General features: G+C 46.9%; 1 protein-coding gene across 1 annotated transcript in view; it reads right to left on the bottom strand.

Moving 5' to 3' along the window:
- The window catches only part of LOC137156880 (ras-related protein Rab-10-like), a 63683-nt gene that overhangs the window by 24567 nt on the left and 14578 nt on the right, over positions 1 to 24538 (bottom strand). The window contains exon 3 of the mRNA XM_067553883.1: positions 24337 to 24475. Within this exon, the coding sequence (XP_067409984.1) occupies positions 24337 to 24475 (139 nt within the window). The remainder of the gene's footprint in view (positions 1 to 24336; positions 24476 to 24538) is intronic.

Below are 24538 nucleotides of genomic sequence, written 5' to 3'. Positions count from 1 at the left end.
AGAGCTGTCAGATTCCTTGAATGCAGAGGATGTGACAAGAGGTTCCTGGTACCCTCTCTACCATCCACTCCTTACACCGGATGGTAGGATTGCGCCCAAAATATCCAACCTCACTATGATAAAAGTTAGATTATTCCAAAATCTTCTAAAAAATCGACTATAGTCTCATCCTTTTCTTACTGAGGTAAACAGAAAAACCTCATCAACCTTAAAGGAGCAAGATCAAGCCTACTATCCTTTGTCTACAGTCAGTTCTCCTGCTAATCCAGCAAAGTGACATACTTTGGTGCCCTATATTATCATTATTTTGGGCCACCCCATTATAATGCTGTATGTCTAAAATGGTGAAAAGGGAAGTGAGAAGTTCAGCAACAGAACCTGGAACTTGCCAACTGTCCTGTGTTATGAAATAGGTAATATTCATCGACATTTAAAACCACTTTGGTGGCTTGAATGAAGGGAGTTGATGGCGTCAGTCCAGCTCCTAGTGCACCAGCATCCACATTACAACACACCATCATCACAACTGCAACTCAGTAAAATGTTTGTCAGAATCAAAAGAGGCCAGAGAATGAATGGGCATGGAGAATGAGTTCTTCCATTTCTAGAGCTGTCCCAAGTAGGTAGGAAAGTTTGCTTTGCTGCAGCCAATATGATTAACATATGTAGCAAAACAAACACTTCAGTCTACTGCAGACCCATCACTCCCAGGACCTTTGACAAACTCTAAAGGTTAGTCAACATTAGAATCACTACAGCGACACAGCTGTACCAACGCAGCTGTGCTGCTGTAGCAGTGCTAGTGCGGATGCTGTATGCTGATGGGACAGCTCTCTCCCATTGTCATAATTACTCCATTTCCCTAAGCAACAGTAGCTATGTTGGCGGGAGAACTTCTCCCGTCGACACAGAGCTGTCCACACTGGCACTTAGGTCTGTGTAACTTACGTCGCTCAGGTGGGGTGGCTTTTTCACAACTCTGAGTGACTTAAGTTATACCAAAATAAGCATTAGTGTGTACAAGTCCTACAAGGCCCATACAGCCAGCCCCCACCTCCAAAACACACACACACACACACACACACACACAGCCCTTCAGAGAAATGCAAAAAAGAATCTTTATTCATTAAAAGATGATAGAATCATTATTTTTAGTCTACTTGCACTTTTTACAACTAAGTTGCCTCATTTGAAAAACATGGCACAAAGCACAATTATTTATTATTAGAGTACCCCATTTCGTTTTTTTAATCCACTCTCATTTTAGAGTCAGCTAATCTCATTTCATAACTGCAGATGATGTTCAAGATAATGTTGTATTAAAATGAAGTAAGCTCATCATAAGAGTACAAACTACAGACCTAAAATAATGAATCAATCTAACCTGGATTAATAGACCAGAATGCTGGCTGTTTAAGAATGCACTGGAGCTCTACTTATTAAGGTCAATGGTTCCCCTATATAAAATTACATACATTAGTCCCTAAAATAGGATATAGTAAATAGACAATTTAATCACATCACATAATCAACTTATTTTATTTGAGAGATTTTATATATCTAAAGTTTTTCCACTGACATTATGTAAAAAATATGGTACTCATGATTTAAATGAACTCATTTCTATACATATAAAATCCGTAAATATTCTCACCATAGAATGTTCTTTCATAACAACTTCAAATCATAAGCAACAACTAAAAAGGCTTAAGACAATGGCTCTTTCAGAAATCTATTTTTTCTATGCTAATTTAATAATAAGTTTGCACTTTCATAGCATCTTTCAACCAAAGATTTCAAAGTGCTTTGCAAATATTATAGCTGTTTTTTGAAGTCTGAAAAAGCTGAGAGTCACTGGCCACACTTTCATTTTGGGCAACTACACAATAAATATTAAGCTGAATTTCTATCTTCATTTAAAAAAAAAGTTGGTTACATAGATGCTAGTTTTGAAAATGAAAGCCACTATAAATTGCTGAGGCTGAAATCTGACTCTGTATCCAGATCCTTAGCTGGTGTAAATCAGCATCAGTGGAGCTATTCAGAGTTACACCTACAGAGAATATAGCCCTCTGATTTTTCCTAAAACTCTCTGGATATTCATGGCCTTTCCTACAATCATCCAGGATATCCCTTGAGACTGAAAAACCCATAGCCAGCAGTCCCTAACTTTTGGGAGATGAGGAGGTGGGGGCTGTGGGAGAAAGGACCTGTGGCACTCTGTACCTCAAAGAAGCACCCTGGAATCCCCATATTCACCACTGTCATATAATTATGATATGTTTTGTACAAAGTATGCCTTGTGAAGTATCATTTTTAAAGTTTTGATTTGTTGAACATTAATATCCTGATGGATTGTATGTGCTTCACTGTATGTGAAATTATAAAGTTTTGCTATGTGTGTGTTATTGAAACATGTGAGGTTGGAAACACCCACAAACCAGCCTTCCAGGTATAACAATGGAGAGGCCAGACAGTGTTTATGGCTCACCAACACCCACCAAGGAAAGAATCCAGTATCTCAGGAAATGTACACAATAAAAACTTCTGAGAGAGAGCAGCACATAGACAATGGGCACTGCTTGACCAATAGGGGTGGACCCCCACATCACAAGCAAGCTGGAAGAAGCTATAAAAAAAGGCAAGTGATATCAGCATCACTTGGCCTCTCTCCCCCTCCAACGCAACACCTGGAAGAAATCTCTGGAGGAAAAGACTTTGAACAGGGTGCGGGGTGGTCCCAGGCTGGGAAAGAGTCCCAGCCTCTGTATTGAGGATCTGTAACGTGCTTGTACCATCTGTCAGGCTGAGACACTGCTTAATTCAAATCCTGTTTAGTCTGTAAAACTTGGACTGCATATTTATTTTGTTTCTTAAGTAACCAACTCTGATCTCTAAGCCTGCTACTTATAATCACTTAAAATCTATCTTTCTGTAGATAATAAATCTGTTTAATATTTTACCCAAAACAGTGTGATTTTGTTGAAGTGCTTGGGAAATCTCAGCTCAGTTTGTAAAGGCTGGTAAGTGTCCTCTCCACACTGAGGGAGGGGACTGGGTAATGAACTTACACTGGCCAGGCTTCTGATCACTGCAAGACGGTACTGTTCTGGAGTGTAAGGCTGGGGAGCTGGGGGAATTGCCTGGAGCCTCTGTTGTTGGTTCGTGAGTAGCTGTGGAAAGCATTCATGTAACTCAGACCTTGTCTATACTAGAAAGCATTATTGACGCAAGTTACAGCGATGATCAAAAAAACACTGTCATTACAACGCTTGTGCCTGTCCATACAGCACTCACTGTGTCACTGAAGCACATCCACAGTGCGTGCTATAGCATTGGCAGGGAGAGCAGGAGAGCAGTGCACTGTGGGCAGCTATCCCACTGTGCAACTTGCCACCTTGTGCCACTAGGAATTGTAGGAAGGCAGAGAGGAACGCAGTGCATCATGAGTCCGGGCTCAACATCTCATGATACAGTGATTTCCGTCCTGTCATTCCATGGATTTCCAACTGCGTTTTGCAGCATTTTTCAATGGCTTCAGTTTCCTGAGTGCCCGCCATCTTTATCTGAAAGGATGGATCCTGCTCTCCACTGTTGTTGTTGGTGTTCTGACAGCGTGGCTGGTCATGCAGTATATCATGAGCTCCCAATCGGAACTTGAATCCGAAGCACCTGACCTGCTGTGTGCCATGCAAACACCAACGCTGTATTACTGTTTGCATTCATAGTGCATCTGCACATGGTGCACTGCAGCTTTTGGGCACATGAAAGAAGAACTGAGTAGTGGGATTGCATTATCATTGCATCATAATGGGATCATTATGCAGGCTGGAATGACAAGCAGTGGCTGAAGAATTTTCGAATGTGCAAAGCCACCTTTATGGAACTCTGTATGGACCTTCTCCCTGCCCTGCAGTGCAAGGACACCAGAATGAGAGCTGCCCTCTTGGTGCAGAAACGCATGGCAATGGCCGTGTGGAAGCTGGCAACTCCAGACTGCTACCAGTCGGTCGCTAATCAGTTTGGAGTTGGGAAGACCACCACTGTGTTATTGCAAATGTGCAGAGCCATTAATCGCATTCTGCTGCGAAGGACTGTGAGTCTTGGAAATGTGAGTGAAATAGTGGATGGCTTTGCAGCAACGGGATTCCCTAACTATGTCGGGGCGACAGATGGCACACACATCCCAATTTTGGCCCCAGACCATCTGCAAAGGAGTACATCAATAGAAAGGGGTACTTCTCTATGGCACTGCAGGCGCTTGTGGATCACCATGGGCGTTTCACTGACATCAAAGTGGGTTGGTCAGGGAAGGTGCATGATGTACACATCTTCAGGAATACTGGCCTGTACAGAAAGCTGCAAGCAAGGACTTTCTTTCCAGACCAAAATATTCCAATGGGAGATGTTGAAATGCCCACAGTGATACTGGGAGACCCAGCCTGTCCCTTACTGCCATGGCTCATGAAGCCTTATATGGCAACCTGGATAGCAGCAAGGAGTGCTTCAATAACAGGTTGAGCAGGTGCCGAATGACCGTTGAATGTGTGTTTGGCAGATTAAAAGCTCATTGGTGATGCCTTTATGGCAGGTTAAAGATAAATGAGGAAAATGTTCCCATGGTTATAGTCGCCTGCTTTGTGCTCCATAATATTTGTGAAGCTAAGAGTGAAAAGTTTCCCCGAGTGGATTGCAGAGGTGGATCGCCTTGTGGCTGAATATGGACAACTAGATGTCAGGGCTATTAGAGGGCACAATGGGGGGCCATTCGAATCAGGAAGGCCTTGAGGAACTATTTTGACAATGAGCACAGTAAACTGGTGGTACTGTCCAGCCTGGGTGTTGCAGCCCTTCCTCGGGCCCAGGCTCTGAGGAAGGCCACAGCGTTCTTTTACAAGGGGAATGTTCTAGTGCCTGTGCACGAGTCTTAGCCCTGGCCCTCAGGCAGGGCAGGTCAGGTAAGCAGTCTGTAGCCTTAGACTCTCAGGCAGGCTGAGAAAGGTAAGTAGTCTAGGGTCTCCAACCCTCAGGCAGGGTGAGACAGGCAAGCAATGGATCCGGTCTAGAGCAGCAGGGGAGAGCACTTCCTCCCGGGGCGGTTAGGGAAGCGGGGAGAGGCACGCAGGCCCACCCGTCTCCACTGCGTCCCAGCTCAGGGCCCTGTCAGTGTCATAGTGGTTGCCACTGAATCAGTGGGGCTCCCGCTGCAACACGCTGATTGGGGCTAGCCCGATTCAGCCGCTGTCTAGCTGGCTATCCCTGGGCCACTTCCTCCCCCTAGTCCCCAGGTATCTGAGGGTCCTCCGTGTCCTCGGGGTCACTGGGGTACTCGGCACGCGGCAAGCTCACCAGTCCCTCCTCGTCAATTGGCGGCAAGTCGGGGAGCTCCTTTGCGGAGGGCAGCTCTTCCAGGTCACAGGGCTCCTAGGGTTCCCAGGCATCAGGCAGCTCCTCCAGGTCACAGGGCTCTGGGGGTTTGGCATCAGGCAGCTCCTCCAGGTCCTGCCCGGCCTCAGGGGGTCTCTCTCACCCATGGGCCTTGGGGGACGCGGTCCAGTCCCAGGGGCTTGGTAGTTCGATCCAGTCCCTGGGGCCCAGAGGCCCTATCCAGTCCCTGGGGCCTGGCAAGTCGGGCAGTTTCAGGGGCCTCCACTCTTGGAGGCGGTTGCTTCGGGCGGCGGCTCGGCTGGGGTCAGGCCTAAGCCGCAGCCGGCAGCCTTTTTCCTACTGAGCTGCATGGCCTGCTTTTATACTTCCTGTTCCTGCGGAAGCTTCACTCCTCTGTTGCCGGGCAGATTGGTCTGATGGGCCTGGTACTGTCCGGGCTGGGTGTTGCGGCCCTTCCTCGAGCCCAGGATCCGAGGAAGGCCACAGCACCTTCCTACAAGCACCAGTAAGGTATCTTTGTAAACACCACTCTGCCATGTTATGACTGCTATTCAGCTTGCACTGTGTATCACTGTGAGGTACAACCATCATGTGCAAGAGACAAATAAAGATTGCTTATTCTGCACACAGTGTGTCTTTATTAAATAACAATTATTCACAAACACACGAAAAGCTGGGCTAGAGGGGAGAAGCAGTGAGGGGCAGTGTGAACTATGATAGCTAGGTGTAAGTCCAGTTTCATTTTGGAAGCTGTCTGAAGGAGTGGAGTGAACAGGGTACCGAGACGGGCCAGGAGTTTGGTAGGAATGCGTGAGTGGAGTTTGGGGAGGACATGGAAAGCAGTTCTGTATTAGCTGCAAGGGAGAGGTGACCATGCATGAATTCAGTCAAGCGTTATGAGTGACTTTAGCAGCTCCACTCGCTCTTTGATAGCTTTTATCATGTGCTCATGACCTGCTATCACTCGCTCCTGGTTTTCCCTCCGCTCCCACCTATCAGTTTTCTGATTTTTGGACACAGTAGGTCTCCATGCACTTTTTTCTTTTTTTTCCACCTCAGAGGACTGGAAGAGTTCTTGGAACATCTCTTCTTTGCTACTCTGTGGTCATTTTCTTATCAGCCAAAGGCACTTGGAAGGTGTGAAGGGGTTTCCCCTCAAGAGACCAGAAGCATTATTGTAAGTGCAACAGCATTGATGCATTACTGTAAAATACACCTCTTCCTCATTATCCCCTGGCAGTGCACAGCTCGACGATCACTCAGGGCATGGTAAATTGTGCCTGGGGTGAGGGGTCACTCAAGCCGGGGAAAAGGTTCTGAGTGGCTGTTTGGGGTACTGATGCAAGTAGATGGGGACAAAATTTCAAATTTGCCACAGGTGGGGGCCATAGAAGTCAATATCTCACTCCTGAGAGTAAGCAGGGATGCTAGGGTGCATCCTCTCCATGCAAGCAGCTTCAAACCAGGTCCGTATACTGTTTGCCTGTGTGCAGCTTTCATCCCTGCACAAGTGATTGTTGATTGGTGTGGGAAAGTTTCCTACAATGGGGGAAGAAGCAAAGCAGCTCTGCTGAGGAATCTCCAGCAAAGGATTGGTGAGTATTTCCAGGGAAGTTTCCTAGAAATCTCTCTGGAGAGTCCCATGAAATCTTGGTGTGCATTAACACACTTTTCTGCTGCACTGCCTAGCTGAATAGGGGAATGGGAAAGGGAAGCATATTTCTATCCGTTCAACCAGTTGTATAATGCAACAAAGCAAAGGACAGCTGTACTTCATGTAACCGAGCAGCATCAGCTAAAAAAAAATCACTTACCTGAGCTCCCCTTTCCTGCATCCTGCATGCCATAGCTGGAGGGTGGGGACTGGCTTGTACCCTCCTGGGTAGAGAAGAGCTCCTGGCTCCCCATGTCAGCAAATGACCTGGTTCCCTGCTCTGCATCATCCTCCAACTCAATCTCCTCATCAACGACTTCTTCGTCGGGGTTGACTCTGGTTTCTGCTGCTCTGGGCCGGCAGAGGTATTCACGGGTCTCTTAGCGGTGGAGGTGGGGTTGCCCCTGAGGATGGCTTCGAGCTCCTTATAGAAGCAGCAGGTCTTTGGCGCTGCACCAGAGCAACGGTTTGACTCCCTAGCCTTTTAGTATCCCTGCCGCAGCTCTTTGATTTTCTCACGGCACTGCAGCATGTCCCATTCATAGTGCTTCTCTGCCATTAAATGAGAAATCTGACCATAGTTATCATAGTTCCTTCAGCTGGAGTGGAGCTGGGACTGCACAGCCTCCTCTCTCCAAATGCTAATCAAATCCAGAAGCTCCTCTGTGCTCCAAGCGGGAGAGAGTTTGGTGCATGGAGCTGCCATGGTGAGCTGGGAAGATGAGATGCAAGCTCTCCACCAAGCAGGAAGTAGAATTTCACAAATTCCAGGGACTTTAAAGGGGGAAGGGGTCAGGATGGACATTATGGGACACTCCCTGGAGGCCATTTACCATGACATAACCAAGCACGGTGTCTATGCTGATGCTTTGTTGCTAAAAGTTTGGCGCAAAAAGCTCTGTGCCTCTCGTCAAGGTGATTTTATTTTGTCGCAAAATCAGGGCAATTGAGTAAGGGAACGGGGAGTGATTGCAGTGTGTACACCACCACTGTTTTGGCGCAAAAAGCAGAGTTTGATCGAAAAAAGTCTCTAGTGTAGATCAGGTCTTAGTTGGGTGTGTATGTGCCTGTGGATGTCTGTGTAAGTGCAATATCTGCCAGAGGTTTGCAGTGTGACATAGTGTGAGAGGGAGCCCAGGTTGGTAAGACAAAAGGCTCAGTGGTTCTACAGTCCAGGTTGCCCCCCAGGGGATCCCGTCACAGGACCCTTAACTAATTAGTTGTGAAGGTGATACTGCCAAAGCTGTCACTGATGAAGCTACTGGAGCCACAAGTAGGGCTGGTTGGAAAGAGGTTTTCCCATTCTGCAAAAATTTTTGAAATTTTGAAAAACTTTAACATCCTAAATCAGGACCAAAAGTTGAAATCTCAAAAATGTTAAAGAACCAACAAACCAGAAGAAAAAAAAACAATTTGGGTCAATCAAAAGAAATGGTTACTCACCTTGTGTAGTAACAGTGTTTTTTTGAGACGTGTGGCCCTACAGGTGTGCCACTCCACGTGAGGTAGAGCCCTCCTGTGTCTTTGAACAGAGATTTCTAATAGAAGAATCTGTTTGGCCCATGCATGCTTGTTAGTCAGTCTCGTGCCCCGTGCCATTGTTATACAGCGCAACATGGGTGAATCACCCTCAGTTCCTTCTCTACCACGAAGCTCTGTGGCAGGGAACTCCAAAGCAGAGGGGATGGTGGGCGGGTAGGGGAACATCCCTAGGGGGACACATCTCAAAGAATCATAGTTACTGCACATGGTGAGTAACCGTTTCTTCTTCGTCATGTAGTACCCCTATGGATGCTCCACTCTAGGTGACTATCAAACAGTACCCTCTAAGGTGGAGGGAGCTTCGGAGTCAAGTCCAGTATGGAAGAAAGTACAGCTGAGCTGAAGACAGTATCAGAGGTAGAGTGGAGAGTTATTGCATAATGTTTGGTGAATGAATGTATAGATACCCAAGTAGCAGCTTTACACATTTCGATAATCAGAATGTTCTTGAGGAAGGCCGTAGAAGTAGTAATGGATCTTGTAAAATGAATGCGTATATCCAAAGGTTGTTGAATATTGCGAGACTGGTAACAAGAGTTAACATAGTCTGATATTCACTTAGAAAGCTTCTGGTTAGAGACTGCTGACCCTTTTAACCTATCTGCTAGAGAGAGGAATAACTTACGGATCTTTCTGAAGGATTTTGTCTTGTCTACTAGATAGAAGGCCAAGGCTCTCCTGACATCCAGTGTGTGCAGCTGTGCTTCCTGGCAATTTGGATGCAGTTTGGGGTGGAAGACAGGCAGGTGAATGGATTGATTGAGATGGAACTCGGAAGAAACCTTAGGTACATATTTGGGATAGGGCCACAGTGTGACTGTCTTTAAAAAACACCATGAAAGGGGGTATGCCATCAGGGTCCCTATTTCTCCAATCCATCGTGATGATGTAATGGCTATCAGGAATGCAGTCTTCATTGACATATGGAGCAGTGAGCAGGTAGTCAGAGGTTTGAAGGGTGGTCTTATGAGGCATTTAGGGACCAGGCTGAGATCCCATACTGGAGCAGGATGTTGGATTGGCGGAAAGAGTTTTCCCAACCCTCTGAGGAATCTCACTTTGGTCAGGTGGACAAAAAATGGAATAACTCTATGATGGGGTGGAAAGTCATGATGGCTACCAGATGGACCTTAAGGAGCTCATCCATAGACCCAAGATTTTCAGAATAAGGGTGTATTCCAGTATATCAAGAAATGATGTGGTCATTAGTAGAATCTGACTGTGTTAATGCCATCTGGCAAACTGTATCCATTTTTGAGAATACGTGTAGTGAGTAGACTGTTTCCTGTTGTGTAATAGTATTCTTTTTACACCTCCTGACCAGGCTGTCTCTAATCCCAAGAGCCATCAACTAACCATGCTTTGAGACGAGGCACTGTGAGACTAAGATGATGAATCTTCTCCCCCTCCTAGGAGAGGAGATGGGAGCAGTGTAAAAAGTTATCAGACAGCAAACAGCCAGCTGTATCACGTAAGGAAACCACGTTTGTCGGGCTAGGTTGTAACCATTAGGACGACTCTGGCTCCACTTTTCTTTATTTTGAGCATAACTCAATTATTAGGGGAGTCATTGAGAATGTGTACAGTACGGCTGATAACCACGGACGATGAAAAGCATCTCCTAATGACTGGTGACCCAATCCGGACATCAAGCAGAAGTGGGTGCATTTCTTGTTTGACTCTGTGGTGAACAAGTCTACCTGAGGGGTGCCCCATTGTAGTATAATATGCTGCGATCTACTTCTCATTTGTGGTCTTAGAAGAAGTGTCTGCTGAGTGCATCCATGGTCACATTCTGAACCCCTGTGAGACAGGTTGCTGTGTTAGTGATCTGGCTGCATATGCATTGTGATGTTCCCCTCTGCAATCTGGACTGGTGTATAGCTGTGTCACCCCAATACTTCACTCCTGGGGCCCGTTTTGCACTAGCCCTGCAGTGTGAACTCCCATTTCTGGGTCAGCCCACACACAGCCTCCTGCAAGCAAGTGGCCCTTAACTTAGTGAGTGAGTGCTTCTGGCTAGCTAATCATGGGATTATGCAATAGAATTAACTCAGCAAACACCCCCCATTCCAGATGCAACTCTAAAAACTGCCATCTTGCAATGTTCAGTGCTGCCCATTGAACCTTGCAAGCTCACATTAGTTCATCAATTTATTAAAGAAATTGATATGCATCAGCTCTGTCACTTTAAATGAAGTCTCTACACATATCCAAACCACATGCACTGCTTTAAATAAAACAAATAAATTTATTAAGTACAGAAATATTTTAATGATTATAAGACAGAGGAATATAAATCAGATTTGATCAGGGTGAAATAAAAGCAAATCACATTCTAAACTAAGCGTAACACTTTCAGTAGCCTTACAGTCTTAGATGGTTCTCACTACAGGCTGGTTGGTCAGCCTCCAACCAGGCTCTCCCATGTGGTAAATGCTTCAGTTGTTAGATGTTGTTCATAGCGGGATTGCAAGAGAGGGAGAGAGAGTTAGCAGCCAAAATGTTCCCCCTTTTCAACATTCACCCACCTTTCTAGGGTCAGATGACCAACAGTATTCCTGCATGGTCTTCTCCACATCCCGAGTCAATGAGCATCACTTTATTAGATACTTAAGCTAGTCCATTGTTCCAAGAAAAGCTGTATTGTTTTATGCATGCCTTAGTGAGGCGTGAACTATTTCTCTGTTTTTAGCATTTGCCTAGATCTGCTTCAAGCCATGTGAGACACATATTTGGGAATATTACAGAGAAGAGCTTCATATCCATACATATGACATTGCAACAAACATACTACAACAACAATAATATTCAGCATATCATGAGCATTCAAAAAGTATCTTACATGACATACTTTGCATTAAACAATACATTGTTACACTATAAGGGTGAACATGAATGATACACAATCACACCATAAGGGTGCATGGTGCAATAAGGGTGAAAGGGTGCATGGGGTGCAATGTGTCACATGCACCAATTCCAAAGCCTGACAGCCTCAGTTAAAAGAGAGGGGGATCTTGCTCCTCCTAAGTAATCAATGTAAAACATGAATGACATATTGTCTGTCATAATCTTTATATGTTTTCTCCTGATTAGCAGTAGGAAATGGAGACAGGCGTATCTGACCACTCTGAGTTCCAGAAGGCTGATATGTACCATTGCCTCTTATGATATTTACTTGCACTGGATCGTGTAAGTGTCTAGATGCACTCCCCACCCTAGCAGAGAAGCAACAGTTATTATGATGATTGTTGGGGAAGGATGGGCTAAGAGGATTCCTGTGCATATGTTGTGATGGTCTTTCCACCAGTTGAGGGATTGTTTTACAGACGTCGGTATGGAAAGCAGCATATATAAACTGTGTCTGGTTGGTGAATAGACAATTCTGAGCCACCCTTGAAAGTAGCGCATTCGAAGTCTGGCATGTTCTGTTAGGAGGGTTGTGGCTGCCATGTGTCGCAGTAATTGAACACAGTTCTTGACTGTGATTTGGGAGCTGAGCTGGCCTGTGTTTGCTGCACTGGAAAGAGCCACAACCCTGTGCAGAGAAAGGTAGGCACTTGCTGTTACTGAATCGGATTGTGTCCTTATGCAAGTTTTGCACAAGAGTCAAGGTGGATTTTTGTAGGTATAGTTGTAGGCCCAATTTGAAGAAGAAATCTACGGCCTTGGAAATTGCCTGACACATCAGTTCCAGGGAATGGCCTTTCAGCAATAAGTCTGCTACTACTACCAACATGACCTGAAAAGGGTGGAAGACAGGCCGTAGAGGAGCACTTGGTACTGAAAGTACTCCTGACCAACCAACGGAACATAAGAATTGTTTGTGGGATGGCGGGATATCAATGTGGAAATATGCATCTTGATAATTGAGGGCTGAGAACCAATCTCCTTATTACAATGGGATTATCACTACAAGCGTCACCATTTTGAATTTCTGTGCCTTCACACAGGTGTTGAGTAACCTCAGGTCTAGGATGGGTCTTCAACCTTCACTCTTTTTTAATACCAGAAAGTATCTTGAAAAAAAAAACCCTTCCCTCTCTGCTGCATGGGGACTCTCTATAGCTTCCAAACAAAAGAGTGTCTATTTCTTGACAAAGTACGCTCTTGTGAGAGGGGTTCCTTAAGTGGGATGGGGAAGGAGGGTTCTTTGGTAGAGGTGAAGTAAAGTGGATAGTGTAACATGTAGAGAGATGATCTCCAAAACCAACTTCTCCATAGTGATTGACTCCCAGGTTCGCCTGAAGTAGCGAAGGTGGTCACCAAAGGGAAGAAGGCTGGTGAATCGGTGTGGCTGAAGAAGATGACGATGGCAATTCAGGCCCTCAACCAACCCATCAAAATTGCTCCTTGGAGGTGGATGGGTATGAGGTGGGAGGCTGAGAAGAGGACTGTTTCCTCCTCTGAAATCTCTACCTCTTTTGGTGTGGCTCATAGGACTTCTTGGAGGACTTCCCTCTGGGCTGTCTGAGATTTGTTGAGTTTTCTCTTGTACGTGAGTGTATAAATATCAAGAGAACACAAGGTAGCGCTAGAGTCCTTCGATGTTCAGAGAGACTCATCCATGCTATTTACGAACAACTTAGACCCATCAAAAGGAAGGTCCTCTACTGTACTCTGGACCTCTTTTGGAAATCCAGAGAGTTAGGGCCAGGAGGCTCTTCTCATTACCACCGCTGTAGCAACCGAATGGGCGATGGTAGCAGCACCATAAGGGGTGGCTTGTAGGATTATCTTGGCAAATAGCTGGCCCTCTGCAATAATTACCTGGAACTACTCCCTGTGTTCTGTTGGCAGAAGGTCCATGAAAGAGGTCAGCTTGGTATAATTCATGTGGTTGTACTTTGCCATCAATGCCGGATAACTGGCAATTCTAAACTGTAAGACTTCCTCCCCAGTAGCAGTCTTTGTCATGAGGCATGGTTTTAGCATGGTGCTACCTGCCATGCTCATTCACTGCAACAATCAGTTTGGTGAGGGATATGAAAATAAAAATTCTGAGTCATTTGCAGGAACGAAATACTTATCTGCTCTTTTGCATGTAGATGGAATAGAAGCTGGGGTGTTCCAGATGATCTTTGCTGGGTCCAGAAGATCCTCATTAAGAGGCAAGGCTGTGTGGGCTGATGAAGGTGAGTGGAGGATGTCAAGCAGCTTATGATGATGCTCTATCACCTCCTCAAGGGGAATCTGTAGGGAGTCTGTGACACTCTAGACCAGGTCCTGGAAATATTTAAAATCATCCACCAGGGATGGAGGAAGAGCTCATCTCAGGCTGAGGTAATTGAGAAGGAACTGAAGGTGGTTTGCCCGCCCAGGGCTATATAACAATGGCATGGGACAATGGCAAGGTGATTAACACGCATGTGCAGGTCGAACAGACACTTCTATGAGAAATTTCCAATCAAAGGCACTGGGGGGGGGGGGGGTCAGTGCACATAGAGTGGAGCACCTATAGGGACACTACTTGAAGAAGAAAATTTCATTTATATTTTGATCATTTTTCTTTTTTAAAACCTTTTTTGTTTTTAAACCTTTTTTAGTCTAAATGTACTAAAATTTCAAAATGAAAAGTTGTTTTGACTTCAAGAAGTGAAACTTTCCATTAAAAAAATGTCACCGTTTAAAAAACAGGGTTACTTACCAGTAACTGTTGTTCTTCGAGATGTGTTGCTCATATCCATTCCATTATAGGTGTGTGAGTGCCCCGTGCACAGATTCCCGAAACTTTTTTCCCTTAGCTAGCGCTGTAGGGTCAGCTCAGGCGCCCCCTGGAGTACCGCGCTCATGCCGCGGTACATAGGGTGCTGCCGACCCTGCGGCCCCTCAGTCCCTTCTTTCTGCCGACTCCGACAGTGGGGACAGAGGGTGGGTGTGGAATGGATATGAGCAACACATCTCGAAGAACAACAGTTACTGGTAAGTAACCCTGTTTTCTCCGAGTGATTGCTCATATCCATTCCATTATAGGTGATTAAATAGCCAGACCTTGGAGGTGGGTAGGAGTCAACGGTGAGTTGCTCTCATCAGCACGGCCCTGCTGAAGCCCGCGTCCTCTCTCGCCTGCTGCACTATGGCGTAGTGGGACGTCAAGGTGTGGACCGACGACCAGGTCGCTGCTCTGCAGATGTCCTGCAGGGGCATTCTTCCCAGGAAGGCCGCCAATGAGGCCTGGGCTCTGGTTCAGTGCACTGTCACAGCTCCTGGAAGTGGCACCTTCGCTCGCTCGTAACAGGTCCTGATGCAGGCGGTGATCCAGGTGGAGATGCGCTGGGTGGAGACAGGTGAGCCCTTCATCCGGTCCGCCATTGCCACGAACAGCTGTGTTGACTTCCGGAATGGCCTGGTCCGCTCGATGTAGTAGGCCAGGGCTCGTCTGACATCCAGGGAGTGCCATCTCCGCTCCTCCTCCGAACCGTGCGGTTTAGGAAAAAAGCACGGGGAGGAAGATATCCTGGTTATAATGAAACTGAGACACCACCTTAGGCAGGAAAGCTGGGTAGGGTCTCAGTCAGACCTTATCTTTGTAGAAGACCGTGTGGGGGGGCTCCGAGGTCAAAGCTCTTATCTCGGAGACCCTCCTAGCCGATGTAATGGCCACCAGGAAGGCTACCTTCCAAGAGAGGACGAGCAGCGGGCATGTGGCCATGGGCTCGAAGGGGGGTCCTGTCAACATGGCGAGGACCAGGTTTAGATCCCAGGAAGGCACCGGGTCACAGACCTGGGGATACAGCCTCTCCACCCCCTTGAGGAACCTAGCTGACATGGGGTGGGAGAACAGGGAATGCCCTTCCATCGGCTGGTGAAAAGCTGAGATAGCTGCCAGGTGCACTTTTAGGGAAACCAGTGCTAAACCCTGGAGCTTCAGGTGGAGCAGGTACTCCAAGATCGCCTGTAATGGCGAACAGCTCAGTGGGATACCCCGGGACTCCACCCAACAGGTAAAATGCTTCCACTTGGCCCGGTACACAACCTGAGTGGAAGGTTTTCTGCTGCCCAGCAGAATCTGTTGTACCTGCGTCGAGCAGGCTCTCTCTCCCTCCGTCAGCCACAGAGTCTCCATGCCATCAGGTGGAGGGAGTCCAGGTCCAGGTGCACCAGGCGACCCTGGTCCTGTGAGAGCAGGTCGTAACGCCTTGGGAGAAGGATCGGCGTGTTAATGGACAGGTCGAGCAGCATACTGTACCAGTGCTGTCGCGGCCAGGCTGGTGCAATCAGTATCATGTCCGCCCTGTCCCTCTTTATTTTCAGAAGTACCTTGGGCAGCAGTGGAATGGGGAGAAACGCATATAGAAGGGTCCCCTTCCAGTCTATGAAGAACGCGTAGGAGAGGGAGCCCGGCTCGCGACCCCGGAGCGAGCAGAACCTCGGGCACTTCCTGTTCCAGGACGACACGAACAGGTCCAGTTCGGGAACCCCCCCACTTTCGGAAGATTGAAGTCACCACCTCCGGATGTAGTGACCAGTCGTGGCAGGGTAAGAATGACCTGCTGAGGCGGTCCGCCTCGTCGTTCCTGACCCCCAGGAGGTGAGAGGCAGATATGTGAAAATCGTGCCTCACCGCAAGGTCCCAAAGAAGAGTAGCCTCCTGGCAAAGAGCGAAGGAGCGCACTCCCCCGTCTGTTTATATAAAACATGGCCGCCGTGTTGTCTGTAAGGACCTGGACCATCCTGCCCTTCAGGAATTTGATGAAGACCTCGAAGGCCAAGCGGACTGCCCTGAGCTCTCTGACATTTATATGGAGAGCCCTCTCGTCTGGTGACCATAGCCCCTGGGTGCTCAGGTCCTTGCTGATGTGGGCCCCCCAATCCTCGTCTGAGGCGTCTGTTATCAGAGTCACGGAGGGGGCCAAGTCTCTGAAGGGAACACCCCTCAGAACCTCCCCGCGGTCCCTCCACCAGTCCAGGGAGGACAGTACCTGGGCGGGAACTGTAACCACCTTGTTCAGCTGGTGTCTGGCCGGTGCATAGACTGAGGCCAGCCACCCTTGGAGAGGCCTGAGCTTGAGGCAAGCCAGCCTGACCACATAAGTACACGCTGCCATGTGTCCCAACAGCTGAAGGCAGTGCCTGGCTGTCGTCGTGGGGGACTTGTGCAGATTGTTGATTATGGCGGTCATTGTCTCACACCGACTCTGATGGAGGAAGGCTCTGGCCTGAGTGGCATCCAATGTGGCCCCTATGAACTCTATGTGCTGCACCGGGGTAAGAGTAGACTTCTGCTCGTTGATGAGCAGCCCCAGTCTGGTGCATGTGGCGCAGGTAAGAGCCAGGCTGTTCCTCACATGGGCCCTGGACTTGCCCCGGATCAGCCAGTCGTCCAGGTAAGGGAATATCTGAACCCCTCTGCGGCGCAGATGGGCCACTACCACTGCCATGCATTTTGTAAACACCCTTGGCGTGGATGAAAGGCCAAAGGGTAGGGCTGCAAACTGGTAGTGGCATCCAGCTACCATAAACCTTAAAAACTTTCTGTGACCTGGAAGGATAGTGATATGAAAGTATGCGTCCTTCAGGTCAAGGGTGACATACCAGTCCCCTGGATCTAGGGCAAGAATAATGGAGGCTAGGGAAACCATATGAAACCTGGTGCGCCTGACAAACTTGTTCAGACGTCTGAGGTCCAGAATTGGCCTCAGGCCCCCCTTGGCCTTGGGGATTAGGAAGTACCATGAGTAGAATCCCCTTCCTTGTTCCTGTGGAGGAACCTCCTCTACCGCACCGAGCATGAGGAGGGAGTTGACCTCCTGTATGAGGAGTTGGTCATGAGAGGGGCCCCTGAAGACGGACTGGGTAGGGGAAGAGTTGGGGAGGAAGGCCGTAAGTTGTAAGGCACAGCCCCTGAGCACTATGCCAAGGACCCATTGGTCTGAGGTAATGGCTTCCCATTCGGCGTAGTAAGGCCGAAGCCTGTGGGTAAATAACTTGGAGCGATCCAGTGGGAATGGAGGAGTGCCACCCTCGTGCACCCCGTCAAAATCTTTTATTGGCAAGATTGCCCTTGCTTGGGCCTTGCTGAGACCCCGTGGAGGGCCCTTGACGGTCGCAGCGACTGGACGCCCGGTACCGGTCCCGACCCCTCCTGGGCTGAGCGGGTCTGGGGGGCAGCCTTGGTGGAGGCTGCGGTTGCCTCTGGGCCTGAGGGCGGGCCTGACGCCTCGAGGCCTGGGGGGTGTATAGCCCTAGGGACCTCAGGGTGGCTCGTGAGTCCTTTAGGGTGTGGAGCTTTTCGTCCGTCCTTTCTGAGAAGAGGCCAGTGTAATCAAAGGGGAGGTCCTGTATTGACTGTTGGACCTCCTGGGACAGGCCGGAAGCTTGGAGCCAAGAGCAGCGGCGCATGACGATGGCCGAAGCAATCATCCTGCTAGCAGCATCCGCTGCGTCACTAGCCGACTGAAGTGCCGCCTTAGCCACCGCCACCCCTTCCTGCGACACCGTGGCGAAGTCTGTGGCCTGGTCCGGGGGCATCCCCGAGGAGAATCTCTGCAGAGAGGACCAGAGATTCAAATTGTACTTCCACAGGAGGGCCTGATGGTTTGCGACCCTGAGCTGTAGGACTGCACTGGAATACATCTTGCACCCAAAAAGGTCCAGCTTCTTGCTGTCCTTGTCCTTTGGGGTGTTGCCTTGGCCACCCTGGCGATCCCACTGGTTCACTGAATCCACTACGAGTGAACCTGGGGCGGGCTGCGTATAAAGGAATTCAAACCCCTCCTTAGGTACATAGTATTTGCGCTCAGCACCCTTCGAAGTGGGGGCCACTGAGGAGGGGGTTTGCCAGAGAATGTTGGCTATCTTCATCACCCTCTCATGGACAGGAAGGGCCAGTCGTGATGGGCCTGCTGTCTCAGAAACCCCGAAGAGGGGGTCCTCCTCCTCCGACAATTCTTTAATCTCTATAAACCGAGCTTGTCCGCCACTCTCCTCAGAAGGTCCTGGTGGGCCGAGAAGTCAAACAAGGGGGCCTTATGTCCCTGGCCACTGCCTCATCCGGAGAGGAGGAGGAGGATTGTGGAAGGGCCCCTGTAGAAGGACCTTCCTCTGGGTCAGACCTCTCCTCCGAGGTCGGTGGGGGTACTGGTTGGGCCACTGAGGAGTGAACAGAGGCGGTCTCTTGACCCACCTGTGTACCCCAGGGCCCCCAATATGGCTATTGCCAGGGGCGTTGGGGCCATGTAGGTGCAGGCGTAGGAACCTGCTGGGTCATTTCCAGGCGTTGCCCCTTGGAACCCGAACCGCTTGACCTGTGCTTGTGGGTCCTGGAAGGGGAGCGGCTCCGGGACGACGATGACCTCCGGTGCTGGCATCTGCGGTGCCGACGAGGAGAGGAGCTACTGGAGGAGCTGTAGGTGGAACGCCCCCTCCATCTAGAAGACTTATGGCGACACTTCCCAGATCTAGAATGGGAGTGGTGACGCCTGTGTCGTTGCGACGCTGATCTGGAGCGCGACATATCACGCGCTGCTGAGGCGCTCGGTGCCGAGGCAGGCAGTGCCAGGATGCACAGTGCCGAGGCAGGAAGCCTTAGGGATCGATGTCGAGCTGGGTTCCGCACCGGAGTACCAGAGCCCAAGCTATGGTCCCCGCTCGAGGCGGAACTGTAATGTCTTCGCCTCAAGCGTTTGTCCCTTGACCGCCCTTGGTGCTGCAGTGCCGAGGGGCTCGACGACCCGGAGTCAGAGCTGGGAGGGGAGCCCGCACTCTCGACCCTCCTTGACCGTCTGGGGGGAGACCTCGACTCCCGTCTCTTCCACTCACCGGGGCAACCCAATGCGGGTTTACCCGAGACAACGGTCCTGGAACCCTCGGCCGAGGGGGGGATGGAGGCGTGGGCAGGCCCATGAGGGCGCGTGCCACAGCGAAAACCTCCGGTGTCGACGGCCCTTGCAGAGGAGCTCCCCCACCTCCAGGAGTCGGAGAAGGCTCCCTGTGAGGAGATGCTGGTGCCGGAGTACTCTCCACGGCACATGGCTGGGGCATCTCCTGCTGTACCCCCTGCTTTCCCGGCAGCAGGGGGAAGTCCATGTGTGCAGCCTCCGGCCGCTTCTTCCTCGGTGCTGACAACGGTGCCGGCGCCAGTGCCGGTGGAGCGCTCCGCACCGACAAGACACTCGGTGCCGCTGGAGAACATGACAGCTCGGAGTCCGGGCGAAGCGCAGACTCCATTAGGATCGTCTTCAGCCTTGCGTCCCTCTCCTTCTGGGTCCGTGGCTTGAAGGACCTACAGATCCTACATTTCTCCTTTCTATGTTGCTCCCCGAGGCATCGGAGGCAACGGTCGTGAGGGTCACTCAAGGGGAAGGATTTTGCACATACGGTGCAGGCTTTAAAGCCGGTGGAGCCAGGCATGGCTCAGCTCTAGCCCCTAAGGGCACTATCTCTACAACTTAACTACTGCTAATCACTAAGAAAACAATGAACAAGAACTTGAATAACAAAGCTATAGTACTAAGGGATGTTACTTGCGGTATGCAAGAGGCAGATGTTCCAGCAACCGTCACAGGCGGAAAGAAGGAACTGAGGGGCCACAGGGTCGGCGGCGCCCTATGTACCGCGGCATGAACGCGGTACTCCAGGGGGCGCCTGAGCCGACCCTACGGAGCTAGCTAAGGGAAAAAAGTTCAGGGAATCTGTGCACGGGGCGCACACACACCTATAATGGAATGGATATGAGCAATCACTCGAAGAGAGAACTTTTTTATCCAAACATAATTCAAATTAGGAGATTCATCAAAATCAACTCTGTTTTGAGAACACTTTCAGTTTCAACAAATTGGCATTTTTTGGCAAGAAAAAGGTTTGTTGAAAAATTCCCAACCAGCTCAAGCCCCAATTTCCTTAAAAGCATATCAGTGCATATCATTATGATCAAACCACAATGGAAAGTAGCTCAGTAACACAAGTCATAGTGGTCTAGGAGACAAGACTATTCACCAAAGTAAGCAAAAGAGTCAGTGCAAAGGATTACTATGTTCTATAAACCCAGCTCTGACATATATTCCTTCATCTACTGCTGGAGGACAGCTAATTTGATGCCAAATATTGAAAAAAAGGCTCCAGAGGCAATCACAGCAATCACAGGTTGGTAAGCATAACTTCAATACCAGGCAAATTGGTTGAAACTATAGCAAAGAGTAGAATTATCAGATACATAGACAAAGATGATTTGCTGGGGAAGAGTCAACATGGCTTCTGTAAAGGGAAATTATGCCTCACCAATCTACTAGAATTCTTTGAAGGGGGGTCAACAAGCATGTGGACATGGGTGATCCAGTGGATATAGTGTACTTAAGATTTTCAGAAAGCCTTTGACAAGGTCTCTCACCAAAGGCACTTAAGCAAAGTAATCTGTCATGGGATAAGAGGGAAGGTCCTCTCCTGGATCAGTAACTGGTTAAAAGATAGGAAGCAAAGGATAGGAATAAATTGTCAGTTTTCAGAATGGAGAGAGGTAGATAGTGGTGTCTGCCATGGGTCTATAATGAGACCAGTACTGATCAACATATTCATAAATGATCTGGAAAAAGGGGTAAAAAGTGAGATGGCAAAATTTGCAGATGATACAAAACTACTCAAGATAGTTAAGTTCAAAGCAGACGGCGAAGAGTTACAAAGGGATCTCACAAAACTGGGTGACTGGGTAACAAAATGGCAGATGAAATTCAATGTTGATAAATGCACAATTGGAAAACATAATCCCAACTCTACATATAAAATGATGGGGTCTAAATTAGCTGTTACCAGCCAAGAAAGAGATCTTGGAGTCATTGTGGATAGTTTTCTGAAAATATCCATTCAATGTGCAGTGGCAGTCAAAAAAGCTAACATAATATTGGGTATAATTAGGAAAGGGATAGATAATAAGATTTAAAATATCACATTGCCTCTATATAAATCCATGGTACGCCCACATCTTGAATGCTGTGTGCAGATCTGGTCACCCAAGATCAAATAAGATATATTGGAATTGGAAAAGGTACAGAACAGGGCAACAAAAATTATTGGGGAATGGAAAAGAGTCCATATGAGGAAACATTAATAAGACTGGAACTTTTCAGCTTGGAAAAGAGATGACGAAGGGGGGATATGATAGGGGTCTATAAAATCATCACCAGTGTGGAGAAAGTAAATAAGGAAGTGTTATTTACTCCTTCTCATAACACAAGAACTAGGGTTCACCAAATGAAATTAATAGGCAGCAGGTTTAAAACAAACAAAAGGAAGTATTTCTTCATACAATGCACAGTCAACCTGTGGAACTCCTTGCCAGAGGATGTTGTGAAGGCCAAGACTACAATGGGGTTCAAAAAAGAACTTGATAAGTTCCTGGAGGATAGGTCCATCAATGATTATTAGCCAGGATGGGCAGGGATTGCTGTTTGTCAAAAACTGGGAATGGGCAACAGGATGGATCACTTGATGATTGCCTGTTCTGTTTGTTCCCTCTGAAGCACCTGGCATTGGCCACTATCAGAAGATAGAATACTGGGCTAGATGGACCATTGGTTTGACCCAGTATGGTCGTTCTTATGTTCATATGTTACCCGCAGCCTGAATGCTGATATAACTTGGGCCACCTGCTAATGACACGGATGCTAAGATCAGAGTGCTTGGGCAATTCACTGGTAAATGAACTTCAAGGAATGTTAAAAGATACTATCGGGTATCTAGACAATTCACTTGTTAAAACAGATATTAAATGTTTTTGTCTTCATCTACATACATCCTGTTTGATGTATACTAGTGTAACTAAATTAACCTGTTGTTGCTATATCCTCTTTCATGTCTTGTAACTTTACATTATGCATGCGACTCTATTTAATTAACTTTAGGTCAAAAGTCAACTTTAGGTCAAAAGTCCTGGATTTACTGTTTAGATGTGAATTTACTTAATAAGTAGACAATATGAAAGCTAATGAAGGATTGTTCCTGGCTTTCCTATTATGTACTCTCCAGTAATTAGATAACTTTAATTTAAAGTATTTTAGTTTTGAGTTAAGAATGTATTGGATGTGGAAGCTTCATGAAAAATGCCTTATCAATTGTAATTGAAGAAGCATTTTGTCTTCAAAGCAAGGTCATTGGTTTAACAATGGAGATTCACAAACTGTCTGCATTACCCATTCTTTGTCAGAGGAAAACACATGCTGTGATAGGAATGCCTGCCAGATTGATTTCCAGGAAAAATGGCTGTAAGAAAAAAAATCTTGGGAGCAATCCTTTCTCTCTGATCCATCTGAACGCTGACTGGGATATTCCAGGTGCAAGACAGAGGTCCCCAAAAGCCATTTTGGGAAACATATAGAAAATTAGCAGATATTACATTTCTGCATCATTCAGATTAGAGACTCTGATTCACCTGTAATGTATTTTATCTGCTTTAACCTCTCAATAACTCTCATTTCTTTTTCTGAGCTAATAAATCTTTATTTAGTTTACTAAAGGAATTGGTATATTTTGACCTGGGGTAAGTGACTGGTCCTTTAGGGCTGAAAGTAACCTAGTGTGTGATGATTTTGGTTTTAACGATCTTTCATTACAAAGTCCTGTTTGTCTGGGTGATAATATGTGCTTTTAAAATCTGTATTATATGAATATAAATTAAATGAATTAATAAAATGTTAAGGTGGATGTTTTAATTGTCTCAAAATTCTGATTTGACTGGCTAACTTGCAACACAGGAAGTCTCTAACAACACCTTGTACTTACCAAATGAAATTGCATTACATATTTAATGAAATCTGCACCCCAGTTTTGCCTGCACACCCGTGCACATTTTTAATTTACAGTAGCAACAAGAACCTTGACACTGAGTATTTACTGGGGATTAATGACTCATTTTGGCTACAGCCCTGGCACAGGAAGAAGATATCTTCTCCCAGTCAGTAATTAATTCTCACAAAATGCCCTGTGTTTTAACAGTTATTGCTTAAAAACATATCTTTTATAATGAATGGCCCAATATATTTTACCTAAGACACTCTCTAAATTGATAACATACTAGAATTGGTTTAAAGTGTTTATTATTCTTATCTTCAATTATGAGACTCACTAATTGGCTGTTTCTAGGCTGGTCTGCAACAACAATCACCCCATTCCTAGAAATTATTTGAAACTGAATATTTTTGTTTTTCACTGTCAAATCTAAGGAACTAGAACTAGATGAAGAAAGAGTAAATAAATATGAATAGCTTGGATAAGTATCCAAAGGGAACATAACAATATACACATAAAAAGGCAATCAGGAAGAATGGAGTGGAACTGTTTAGTTTGATACCTGGGACTGGGTAACTAGCAGCAACTAGGAGTAACTAGGAACAATGGGGTGAAATTAAGAAAGGGAAAACGTACGTCAAATCTAAGGAAAAATTTCCTGATACAAAGACTGTGAAGACCTCTCTTCTCCATAACTTCAAATATTTAAAACTAGACTTGACAAAAGACCAAAAAAAAAAAAAAAAACCAGTAACTGCAGAAATTTAGCATTCAGCGTTCAATTCAGCATTGATAAATGGATGGTCTAGATGTCTTACTTGGTTTTTTCATCTCTAAGAACTATGAATCTATTACAACAGTGATATACTATATGCAAGGCTCGAATGGAAAAAACTCAGGCAAGAAGCATTTAACCAGAGCTGTAATAACAATTTTCATGTATTTATTAAAACATATTAAGTGCAGTAACTCAGGAAAAAAAGATGTTAACTACCCTGAGCAAAATATCAACTGCAGTTATATATTCTTACCTCATGTATATCTTTTATCCAGTTTGTTATACCTTGAAAACTGTCTAAATTTGTGATGTCATAGACCAGAACAAAGCCATGTGCGCCACGAAAATAACTTGTACAAAGTGTATGGAATTGTTCCTGACCAGCAGTATCCCTGAAATACACCATAAAGGAATCACTTGGTACTGCATACATTGGAAAAGCATGGATATGTCTT

Source organism: Emydura macquarii, unplaced genomic scaffold (genome assembly GCF_026122565.2).
Source record: "Emydura macquarii macquarii isolate MOO-44397 ecotype Brisbane River unplaced genomic scaffold, CSIRO-AGI_Emac_v2 contig_1477, whole genome shotgun sequence".
NCBI lineage: Eukaryota > Metazoa > Chordata > Testudines > Chelidae > Emydura > Emydura macquarii.
The sequence above is the reverse complement of the archived record's forward strand: the minus strand, read 5'-3'. Positions and strand labels throughout refer to the sequence as shown.